Below are 11,324 nucleotides of genomic sequence, written 5' to 3'. Positions count from 1 at the left end.
ATTAAGAAGTGGGACTGGAGAGAGGGAGAGATAACAGTGCACATGAGATGGGTTATATGCTTCCATCCAACCAGCTGTGTCAGTTTGGATGGTTCTAACCCACTCTTTGATTCTTTATTCTTATGCTTTTGTTTCTTAATATGACGTATCCTGACTGCAGGAATTTCCAGCACAAGGCAAGTCCAATTAGCTGTCATGGCTAATGAGGGGCTGCCAAGTACCCCAACTGCAATAAAATCTAGTGGTTAATGCACCTGCATAAAATGCACATAAAATATGTTCGTATATATATATATGTGTGTGTGTGTGTATTGGGGTATTGGTAGCTGCATTGCAGTACTCGGACTACCCCCTTACTACAAATAAGGCCCAGAGAAAAAGAGATTGTTGGAGTAAAAATACAAACTGGCGTTTCCCTTTAAAATGTATCTTCTAGCTCCAGTAAAAGTGATGTCATAGATTGCTCCGTGAACTAGTGGATCAGTAGAAGCTTCTTTCTTTTGTTTTAAGCAATTGCTCTCTGAACTAGGAGTGGCAAAAGACCAAAAGTAGTGACTTTTTAGATGGGCCATCATTAGTGCAGCACTTTTTTCGATCACATCTATATTATGGAAGTCAGCCATTAGAAGGGCAAAGAAACCACAGCTCTTGAAAGTTTCATACTCACCATGATGCATTCATTGGGCCGTCAATAGATTGAGCACGGTCAAAGCAGTCGTTGAGAAGCCACAAGGCCCATAAATCATAATACTACTATAATGGGTGATTGGCTCTAGAAGAAAAAAATAATGGAGAAGTCCTTGGGAACACCAAAACCCCCATTGTACTCTACCAAGTCCAGCCCTCACGCCCCAATTAGATCTCAGAGAGATGTGGGGAATAAAGCAACTGCACCATCATCCCCTGGATGGTATAATAATGCATTCCTCCCAATACCAATGCGATTCTTCCTCATTTACTTAGGCAAGAGTATCTTTCTTCCATAAAAAAGGAGCCATGTTAGAAGTGGGGCATTGGGGGCAAAGGCTGTTTGATTCTTCCTTCTTTCTTCACCTCAATCACTTTTAGCCTTTCGGCAGTATTTCTATTGGCCCAGATCACCATCAATGGCTGGGCCACTTGCTTTGAGTACCATAGAAAAAAAAGTGGAAAGTGGGTAGTGTGTGACAAGGACAGACAGAGAAATTTCATGGCATATGCCAATGTTCAAGGCTTACAACCTTCATAATAACAAGCTCTTCCAGCTTATCAATGTCAAGATTAGTCTGTTTAGCATCTCCCTAGTAGGAGATAATGAGATATAGTCATCAATTTGACATCCATTAGAAAGACTGCAAGATGATTAGGAGAACTATGATTATGACCATTGAGCAAAAGACAAGCTTTTTCAGCAGACCTGTGATCGTGGGCTGGCAGTTAGGAGTGTAAATATGATGATATGGCTATAAGCTGGTAAGCTGGAAGCAGTAATGATCAATATGCAGGCCTAGTTGTTGGCTGAGAATAAAACCAAAGCAAGAGCAAGTGATGCAGGTGGAATTAAATATTAAACAGTTTGAAGTAATTTCTATACCAAATATTCATGCATGCCACCCTTGTTACATTTAACGCAAAATTAGATTTTATCGTTATTCTTCTTCTTTTTTTAATTTCTTTCTGCCAGCTGCCACGTGGGTTCATCAGAAAGGCTTCATTGCATGATGAATGATGAGTAGACTTGCAGGCTTTACTTACCACCACCCATTCAATTAACTCAACTGTGCCAAATCAATCGAAGACTTCAAAGTTCCCTCCTTTTTGTCTGGTTTTGAAAGGAAAGAGCCTGCTAAGTTCTTGCTCTTCTCTTATCGATGCCCTTGTGAAGTCCTCAGCTTCTAATAGAAACAAATGGCCTTCAAGAATGGCTCATTGGCTTATAGTGTATACGCCAAATTAAGTTAATGGCAGAGTAAGATTCAAGTTTCCCAATAAGAGAAGTACAAAACAAAAAAATTATATCTTTTGCTTTAAATTATAATATCAAAAGAGAAATGCATGGTAGCATCCAAGTTCATCGATTTAAAAAAGATGAGTGCAGCCAGGCATCAGGACTATAGCTTCATTCATGTGATCTGGATCTTATAGGTGGTATATTGTCTCTTATTTGTGTGCACACAGCTCCCAAGTGTTCAATATCTGTTGCCTTTTTGTTTCTTTCAAGCTTCATTTCTTGGATAAGAGAGAAAAAAGAAAAGGCTATCCTACCACTAGTACAATAAGAATTCATGAGATCTAGCTGGAAAAGAATCAAAGACACACACACACACAACTTTGAGTCTTATGGCATATAGCTTGTTTCCATCCTTTTCAGCACTTAAATCCATCTTGCCAATTGCATAAAATAAATAGAAAGGACCAAGCTCTTCTCTGGTGATGTTATTGTCCAAACCAAGGTACTAATATCATTGATAATCTAATACACACTCCTCATCTCCAAAAGCTAAAAAGTTTAACCTACTCTACCATTGCTTTGTCCCATAGCTCTTCTTCGCATGTGATGCTGAGTTTTTAACGTAATGCTCAGATTTGTCTAATCTAAAGGTGTCAATTATGATCGCTCCTTTTTACTAACCATCATTTCTAATGTAGGAGATGGTTAATAAACTTTATGAAACAGAGTGCATTATCTTATGAAGAGAGCAAAGAACAGAGCATTATTAGTTGCTTTAATTACAGTGTGGGTGTGTCATCCATTGTTAATAGTAGATAATGGCCAGGCCCTTGTCATTCTTTTCACACAGCGCTGCTAGGATGAAGCTGATCATCTGCAGGACTAGTTGCATGAATTTTTGTTACGGTTGGTGTTGCATGCATCCAATAAAATGCTGCTGAGTGAACTGATGAACCAAATTCCTGCATTCTGATATGCAGACAAACTGCTTCTCTGAAAAGGCAGTTGGCTCGTTACTCAGAGATATATATAAACCATTCCACCCACCATTTTTACTTCACATACTTAGATTTCCAGAATCCCAAGACCTTCTCTCTCTCTCTCTCTCTCTCTCTCTCTCTCTCTCTCTCTCTCTCTCTCTCTCTCTCTCTCTCTCTCTCTCTCTCTCTATCTACAGGGAATTCCTCTCTCTCTCCAGAAGGAATTCCTCTGGATATGACCACACCACCATCGCCTCAGAAGTCGAATCCTTCTTTGCGCCATGGCTTCTTCCACTGCTCCACCGTCGCAGGGTCAGGGAATCCAAAGGCAAGACATCCAGGCCGCCATGGCCAAGGCCATGGAGCTTAGAGCCATCCACGCGGCGCTCCTCCAAGGGACGACCGGTAGCCCCGCTGTCCTGAGGCTTCCGCCGACTGCTTCCCCTTCTCTATCCAGGGTTTCCCACCAGTTCTCCGGAGAGGATTACCCCGTCTTCACGCCGGTGAGGCTCTTGTTGCTCTTGGTTGGGTTCTTTTCCTTATGATGGATATGTGGGTTTTTGGTTTTGGGGTCAGACGATTTGACCTCTGTCATAAAAGGTGGATGCTTGGTGGGGTTTTGATGGTAGCTTACTTGATTTCTTGGTCTATCGTACCATTATCTTCTAGGCTTATTGTTCTTTTGCTCTTCTTGGACTGTTAAAGCTACCCTCTTATCCTTTCTGCAAAGTTCTTGGTTAATGGAATTTGTCATTGGAGCCTCAGGAGAGTTTTACCTACTTTCCCTCTTATCCTTTTAAAGGTGATGTATTTTAGTTTCTTTAGTTCTTTTCTTTTACTTCTTCTTCTTCTTCTTCTTCTTCTTCTTCTTCTTCTTCATTCACTCATGCACCATTTTAATATGGCTTGGTTTGGTATATGATGACAAAATTATTTAATCCCCCTAGGTTTGTCGGAACCTCTATGTTTTACCTACGGTGTCGTTTTAGGCACAGCATAGGGGCTCTTCTTCCTGATGAACTTAGTGGATCTACTGTAGTTGTAAGACATCACGAAAGAAATCTAAATGGGGACAGCATTCTTAAGTATTATTATGGGAAAAGATCTTACATGCGACAATAGACAATTTATTTACTTTCCTTGTCCTTCTCTTCTGTACGAAAACATCTTTATCTTGTGCTCTCTTTTTAGAGTATCTTACTCTATTTCTTCCATGGCATACTGTGTACTGAAATTAAGCATTTAATTAGAAGAAAAGGTTCTTTTTTTCCTTCCTCTACTTCAGCTAACCTACTCCTACAGGCATGGATTTGTAAATGACTTTCTTCTTTATTTTATCTACTAAAGATTACCTTGATTGAGATGATTATTAACCCAATACCAATGTTAAACAAGAGTGCTTTAACAAGCTGCATAAGTGTTGTAAGTTTATAAACAGTTATCTTTATGCCAAACATTGTGTGCATTTTTCACCTAGTCCATTTAATCCTTGCTCTCCGACTTCAATCACAAAAGTGTTGGAAATATATGAACTAGAGGTTTCTGATTATGCCAACCATCAGTGCTTTCCTACATATATGTCCCAATTTTCATTTGTCCGATGTTGCTGGATTTAGTTCTTCCATGTAACTTGCACTGGACATATTGTTGAATACCAATGGGTAGGAATTTTTATGGAATAAAGTTGAGGTGGAGAGTTTCAAGCATATATAAACTAGGGATTAACAAATCCTTGTTGATTGGAGATGTATACTGTTATTATCTTCTAAAAATAGTTTTTCTTGTTTGTTTGATGTTGACAGAGTTATGAAGAACAACCCTTACCTGGAATTAACTATATTCATCCAGAGAACCGGAGCTTGTCAGAAATTTGGAGTGCTGTTGGTTTGGAAGGAGAAGGTCGAGAAGATGAAGCAGCTATCTTTGATTATAAAAATATGAATAAGTTTTCTTCCTCAAATAGTGAGGCACATATTTGCTCTGCAAATGACCATTTGTCTACTAGAAGTTCATGCATGAACCACCAATTCCTTTTGCAAACTGCACCCTCATCTGATAGTATCCTCAAGTCTTCTAGTAGAAGGACCAATTCGGGAGAATTTAAAGCGGTCACAACGTGCAACACATGCAAGCCAGCAACAATCAGTAGGGAGGCAGAAAGTGATTTCAAGAGCCTCAAGAATGTCGGCAACAAAGTGCCACTGCCCAAAAATCAGCCACCAGCACAGTCACATACAAAGCACAAAGGGCAAATTCTTTCGTGGTTGTTTCCTAAATCGAAAAAGAAACCAAAATCGGAGATGTCACCAAACACAATAGAATCTGAAGACATGTCCCAGCTTCTGAAAGAGTTTGGAGTGTTTTCACTTGAATCGCTCAAAAAAGAGTTGATTGAGGCTAACGAGAATAGGGATGCTGCACTTACTGAAGTTGCAGAAATGAAATCTTCACTGGGACAACTGACTGATAAGCTAATGAGTCTAGAGTCATACTGTGAAGAACTGAAGAAGGCTCTCAAACAAGCAGTACACACAAAGAATACCCAGGTTCTGGATAGGCCTAATCTGTCAAAGAGAACAAAATCCGTAAGCAGAGACAATCCAATGCCCGTCAGCCATGAAGTCATGGTGGAAGGCTTCTTGCAAATAGTATCAGAAGCTAGGCTCTCTGTCAAACAGTTTTGCAAGGCACTTATTTTCCAGATTGAAGAAACTGATGGCGAACTGATGGAGAAGCTAAATTTGGTTCTCCAGCCACATCAAATGACACTAAACAATAAGTACTCAAAGGGTGTAATGTATCATTTGGAAGCTCTTATAAACCAATCTCTCTACCAGGACTTTGAGAACTGCGCGTTTCAGAAGAACGGCTCACCAAAATTTCTAGACCCTAAGGAAGATCGCCAAGAGAATTTTTCATCTTTTGTTGCACTACGGAACCTAAGCTGGAACGAGGTCTTGCGGAAGGGCACGAAATATTACAGCGAAGACTTCAGTAGGTTTTGTGATCAAAAGATGAGTTGCATTGTCTCCACTCTGAATTGGTCTCGGCCCTGGCCAGAGCAGCTCCTCCAATGCTTCTTTGTCGCTGGCAAATGCATTTGGCTGCTCCATTTGCTAGCTTTTTCCTTCAACCCACCTTTGGCAATCTTGCGGGTCGAGGAGAACAGAGACTTTGATCCTACCTATATGGAAGACATCCTCTTAGAGAGGAACAGAACACATGCCCCAGCTCGAGTCAAGATTATGGTAATGCCAGGATTCTACGTCCAAGATAGGGTGCTGAGATGCAAGGTTCTCTGCAGGTACCGCTCTGTAGCATAACTATTTACATCCATTAACTTTCTTTACACCAACATTTTTAGGCGTTTTACAGCTACCAAAGCTGAACCAATGATTGTACTTTTTTTAATTTTTTTTTTTCCGGTCGGAATTATAGTTGTGAGGAACGGTTGATATCTGGACTGTTCTTCTGTATGCTTGCAGATAGAGCAAGAGTACGTGTTTCTTTTTTTACCCCCCACTGACTACTTTGCGTGTATCTCTTTTGAACCAGTTGGAGTGATTTTTAACTGGAGATAATATAATCACTTCAGTTTAATTATGTTGTAATAATTTCCAGGCATTTCTAAAGTGTTATCGTACTGTATGCTGAATCTTTTACCAAGCACTATTATTTTAAAATGGAGTCCGAACTGAATTCGATGTTAATATTCACGAAATAACCTCCAAACTCTCCTTTTTCTCCACTCCAATCTCAATGAGCCTCGATTTATTGGCTTTAGCAATCACGCGACGACCACCAATCTCCAATTCAGTTTCATCAAGAAAGGCATCAAATTAGTTGATCATAAATCAGATTTACATCCACAGTGCTCCTAATACTAGATTTGTAGCAATACATTAACCTGTAACAAAACAAGAGAACACGGATCAAACGATAGCCTGCTACGATTTGTTAACGATAAGCATCAAGCGCGATTCGTTAACGGTAAGAAGTATCAAGCGCGCTCCCCACGGATGCGGCGAGCGAGTTGGATGTCTTTGGGCATGATGGTGACGCGCTTGGCGTGGATGGCGCAGAGATTGGTGTCCTCAAAGAGCCCCACCAAGTACGCCTCCGCCGCCTCCTGCAGAGCCGCCACCGCCGAGCTCTGGAATCGGAGATCCGTCTTGAAGTCCTGGGCGATCTCACGCACCAAACGCTGGAATGGAAGCTTCCGGATCAAAAGCTCCGTGCTCTTCTGGTACTTCCGGATCTCACGCAGGGCTACCGTACCGGGACGGAATCGGTGAGGCTTCTTCACGCCGCCCGTCGCGGGCGCCGACTTCCGAGCTGCCTTCGTCGCCAGCTGCTTCCTGGGAGCCTTCCCGCCGGTCGACTTACGGGCCGTTTGCTTCGTGCGAGCCATCGACGAGATGAGATTGTGATGGAGAAGCTTGGGTTGGGTTTCTATAGCTACTAAGGGCGAGCCTGAGATTGTGATGGAGAAGACGATGAGATTGGGGAGCATTTGTAGGAGAAAAGAGAAGCGGGAAAGAGAGCGGGAGGAAATTTGGTTTCACAAAACGGACCGGTGGCCGTCCGATCAGAAGTAAACAACGTCTATGATTTATCACAATGAAGCACACGGATAGCCACGGTGGCATATATGAATACAATTAATGAGACACGTGCCGAGGAGCGCGTGAGTTTGATTTCTCTGGCCTCCAAATCGGACATCTTGGGCTGGGCCGTTCAAGCATTAAGCCTAAGCTAGTATGGAGTTTAGACTCCATCCAAAGTGAATCCTTTCTCATAGATTAACAAAACTCATTTCCTCGCAATTGCATTGTAGTCTCTATTAAACCGTCACCTTGTTAAGAATCTATAACAGCTTGTGTTACATACTACCATGGATGAAAATGACATATATATTTATTTGGAAATGTACGACAACAAAATTTACTTTACTATAATGAATGATGATTTAGGCCGATCAATAACAGTTCCTCCAGAATACAACGCAATGACTCGTAGATTAAGACCACACCTATGTACATGGAAAACAATTGTTATATGATGTTCACACCCAGTTGTTCTGTGGGGAGAAATCATAGAATCTGAAGGACACATCCCCAGCAGTATCCCTCTCTATCTTACCCTGAGATTCATCATCCAGTACTAAGGTAGGAGGCAGTTCAGCCATCACCATTGGTTGTGGCGGAGGTAATGATGGACGCGTTGTCGCGCAGCTCGGTATAGAAGGGCGCCTCGTTGTTTCGATCAGATCTACTGGCTTCTCCCACATGAGGACATGCAGCAGGATTGGTCGCAGCGCATAGCGATGCAGCGATAGCTTCTGGCTAAGTGAGATGGTGTCGAAGCACCGGATGGCTCCTGAGGACGACACCATCCAGGGGAGGACTTTCTCGTTCGACACCCTTGAGATCACCAGGAGCTTAGATGCTTCTTTTGCTTCTTTGTACAGATCTCTAAGCCCTGACCGGGTCGAAGGGAGCTCATTATCTTTATCGTCTTCTATCACCGATAAAATGTAGATAAAACCCTGCAACCATATACAGGCCATCAGAAGATATGTTCATAAATAGAATTCTAAGCGATGTACGTTGCTAAGGAAAAAGAACCTCTTCAGTGCGGCTAATGGCAAATCCAAGCCTACTGTCGCCCTCTTGAAGCCTAATTTCCACTAGCATTTCTCCAGCAGCAGGTGTGTACCAAAGCCGAACTGCCTTCACCACTCCAATGTCCAGACCATGGTAGTCCTCAAAGCCGTAAAGGCTAGCATTTCCAAGGTTTGAAAGGTCGGATAGTGATCCCGAATTCACAGTCGAAGAGGCTGTCTCTCCTGATATCTTCACAAGAAAATCATAACATGTATGAGCATCCAGACTTCGTTGTAGAATTTGTAGCTCGACAATTCTGATATTAAATTAGTAATTATTGCAGCTCTTTCTCTCATGTACCTTAGTAAGAAGAGCCTCAGTCTGTAAATTCATGAACTCAATGGGGACCCCAGAGGACTGAGAGGAATGGAGCCATGCGCTTGCCCGAGCTAAGGTGTCTTCCATAGTGTTGTAGCGAGAAGCAGCAGCATCCAGTGCCTTGGGAAGGATAAGCATGGAGAGGAAGCTACTTGAGTTTGGTATGGACAGTGATTCCCTCATCTTCTTCTCCCACGGGTATGCGACGTATCCATCCTGGAGCTGGGCCTTGCTCAGTGCACATGCTACTCTCGAGTTCCTTGAGCCTTAACAAGAATGTTTATTTTATATCAGAGCAGGGTTCAGAAAAAAAAAAACTCTAATAGGTATTCTGCAACTTCCACTCCTCTGTTCAATTCTCGGCAAATTAGCTGACTAATGGATGGCAAAAACAATATCAGAATTAGAAGGATGATATTCCACCCCAATCCATCAACTTGAAGTTAACCATTTGTTCTGACTCAAATGACAAACAGGTAATGAGGAAGTGTTGTTTCCTAATTCCTATCTTTTTCTTTTTCATGATAAGATTAGCTAACAAGGTTCCGAGCACGAGTCTTGAAATGCGACAATTATGCTGCTTAAGAAAGACTCTTGATAAAATGGTCTGTCCAACAAATCGTCTTTCATTATGATATTAAAATGCTTTCTAGTGTAACTCGATTTGCAAGAAACTCTACAGTCCCCTGATTAATATTCTCCTTACTGGTCACAGAGGTTCATCTTCTAATGGAATCGTCATTTAACTTCAAAATATGACCAACTTATGATGTCTAGTATCTTGCTGAGCAGAGATGATAGAATACTATCAAACAGAATCATATAACTGCTGATCCCGTAATCCAGAACAATATGGATTCACAGGCCTTAGCTCAAGGCATAATTAACCTCGAACCATCAAGATTCTCGGGTTAATTAAACAAGATTACAAGAGGTACAATAGCATCTTAATAGATGTCAGCACTTGTCCAATTAACGTCATACAAATATGAATCCAATCACCCATCAAAATGTTATCAGTAAGTCTTAAATTATTCATAAGAGCAAAATAACCTAAAATCCTAAACTACTGGCTTATGTATCATAAACCATAAGAGTGGAAAGACCGGTTTTACTAACATAATTCGTTAGTAGCAGACAATTAATATTGAGAATTTAAAACAATAACTCAGCTTCAGCTTACCTTGTAACGCGATGCACTCGCTCTCCATGCGATCTACGAATCCGACGGCGTAGTTCGGGTCGTGGATGGATCGCACCACATACTGCCGCTTCCCGGCCGACTCGTTCGGCACGACGCAAGCCTCGAGCTCCACGTACTCGCTCGGTCCCCTGCGCACCCTCACCTCGATCGACGTGTCCCCACGCTTGAACGCTGCGTGGAGAAGCTTCATGACCCCACCCTTCCCGCCCTTAAACGGTGACCTCACAGCCGGTGACCCTCGTATCTTTATCTCCTCCACCACGTCCCCCGTTTGAAGCATATCTCCTCCCCATTCCTCCGCCTTCGAGCTCCCCGCGACGCACTCGATCGCCACCACCGGTGTGCCATCCGACGGCTGTGATCGCTCCATTTCGGACTACTCCCTCACCCTCCTTTCTCTCTCTCTCTCTCTCTCTCACACACACACACACACGTCGCGCAATTTTAGTAGAATCCCGCCATTGGAGTGGAGGATTCTACTGAGGCAGTGGCGGAATCTCCAAATCCGACGGCGGAGGGCAGAGGTATGACCTTTACGCCATTCTTAATCCCCCAATTAGATTAAAACCTTTCCTCTCCCCACGTTTAGCGGATCGCGACGAGGTCGTCCACGTGGAACCTCGTTGGGATGGAGGCCGGGCCGAACCTGGATGAGGATCTAGTGCGATTCCTCCACGACAACCGAGGAGGAAGAGGAGGAGGTGATCCCTAAACCCTAATCCCCCACGACCCTAATTAATGGAGATTCTAAGCGGCCTAGCGCTTAGATTCTTGACCGAGGAGGAGGAAGAGGGAGAGGAGAGGTATTAATAAATTTCGCAAAAATTGCGCGGGGATTAAGAAAGAATTTTAAGAGGTCGTTGTCGTGGAAACAGGCATCCTTCCAATAAAGGAATCGTCGGTCTCGCGTTCCAATTTGGTGCATCTGGACCGATGACTGCTGGGCTGGATTAGGGGACCCCACCTCGGAAAGGGTTGGCGAAGTATTCGGAATCGAAACACGGTTTCGGAGAATTTAAAAGGCCTGATTCGCGAATCCTGACCGTTTGGTTGGTGGACTTCCCAAAAGAATCTTTTATCTATGAAGGCAAGTGAGAGGTCAGTTTCTACTTTCTAGAATATGAGGCGCGGAAAGTGGACGATTAAGTTCAAATTGGCGTCCACCAGACGGCTAAATTAAATCCATCCGCACAGATATTTCTATGCGGATCCCATGTTTATCGTCG

General features: G+C 42.8%; 3 protein-coding genes across 3 annotated transcripts; 1 reads left to right on the top strand and 2 right to left on the bottom strand.

Annotated features, from left to right (window-relative positions):
- The first annotated feature begins 3,030 nt into the window (after positions 1 to 3,030).
- On the top strand, positions 3,031 to 6,552 carry LOC140777288 (IRK-interacting protein). Its single transcript, XM_073121307.1, has 2 exons — positions 3,031 to 3,413; positions 4,713 to 6,552. The coding sequence occupies exons 1-2, from the start codon at positions 3,192 to 3,194 to the stop codon at positions 6,231 to 6,233; spliced, it is 1,743 nt and encodes a 580-aa protein (XP_072977408.1). The 5' UTR covers positions 3,031 to 3,191; the 3' UTR covers positions 6,234 to 6,552.
- A 175-nt stretch (positions 6,553 to 6,727) lies between these two features.
- LOC140777290 (histone H3.2) lies at positions 6,728 to 7,418 on the bottom strand. Its single transcript, XM_073121309.1, has one exon. The coding sequence runs from the start codon at positions 7,319 to 7,321 to the stop codon at positions 6,911 to 6,913; it is 411 nt and encodes a 136-aa protein (XP_072977410.1). The 5' UTR covers positions 7,322 to 7,418; the 3' UTR covers positions 6,728 to 6,910.
- Positions 7,419 to 7,807: 389 nt separating this feature from the next.
- On the bottom strand, positions 7,808 to 10,917 carry LOC140777289 (uncharacterized). The gene is made up of 4 exons (XM_073121308.1): positions 10,078 to 10,917; positions 8,877 to 9,160; positions 8,538 to 8,765; positions 7,808 to 8,458 (listed from the first exon to the last, which is right to left on the bottom strand). Exons 1-4 carry the CDS (start codon positions 10,466 to 10,468, stop codon positions 7,976 to 7,978), a joined length of 1,386 nt encoding a protein of 461 aa, XP_072977409.1. The 5' UTR covers positions 10,469 to 10,917; the 3' UTR covers positions 7,808 to 7,975.
- Positions 10,918 to 11,324: the final 407 nt, after the last annotated feature.

Source organism: Typha angustifolia, chromosome 15 (assembly GCF_048772165.1).
Source record: "Typha angustifolia cultivar Huaian chromosome 15, ASM4877216v1, whole genome shotgun sequence".
NCBI lineage: Eukaryota > Viridiplantae > Streptophyta > Magnoliopsida > Poales > Typhaceae > Typha > Typha angustifolia.
The sequence above is the reverse complement of the archived record's forward strand: the minus strand, read 5'-3'. Positions and strand labels throughout refer to the sequence as shown.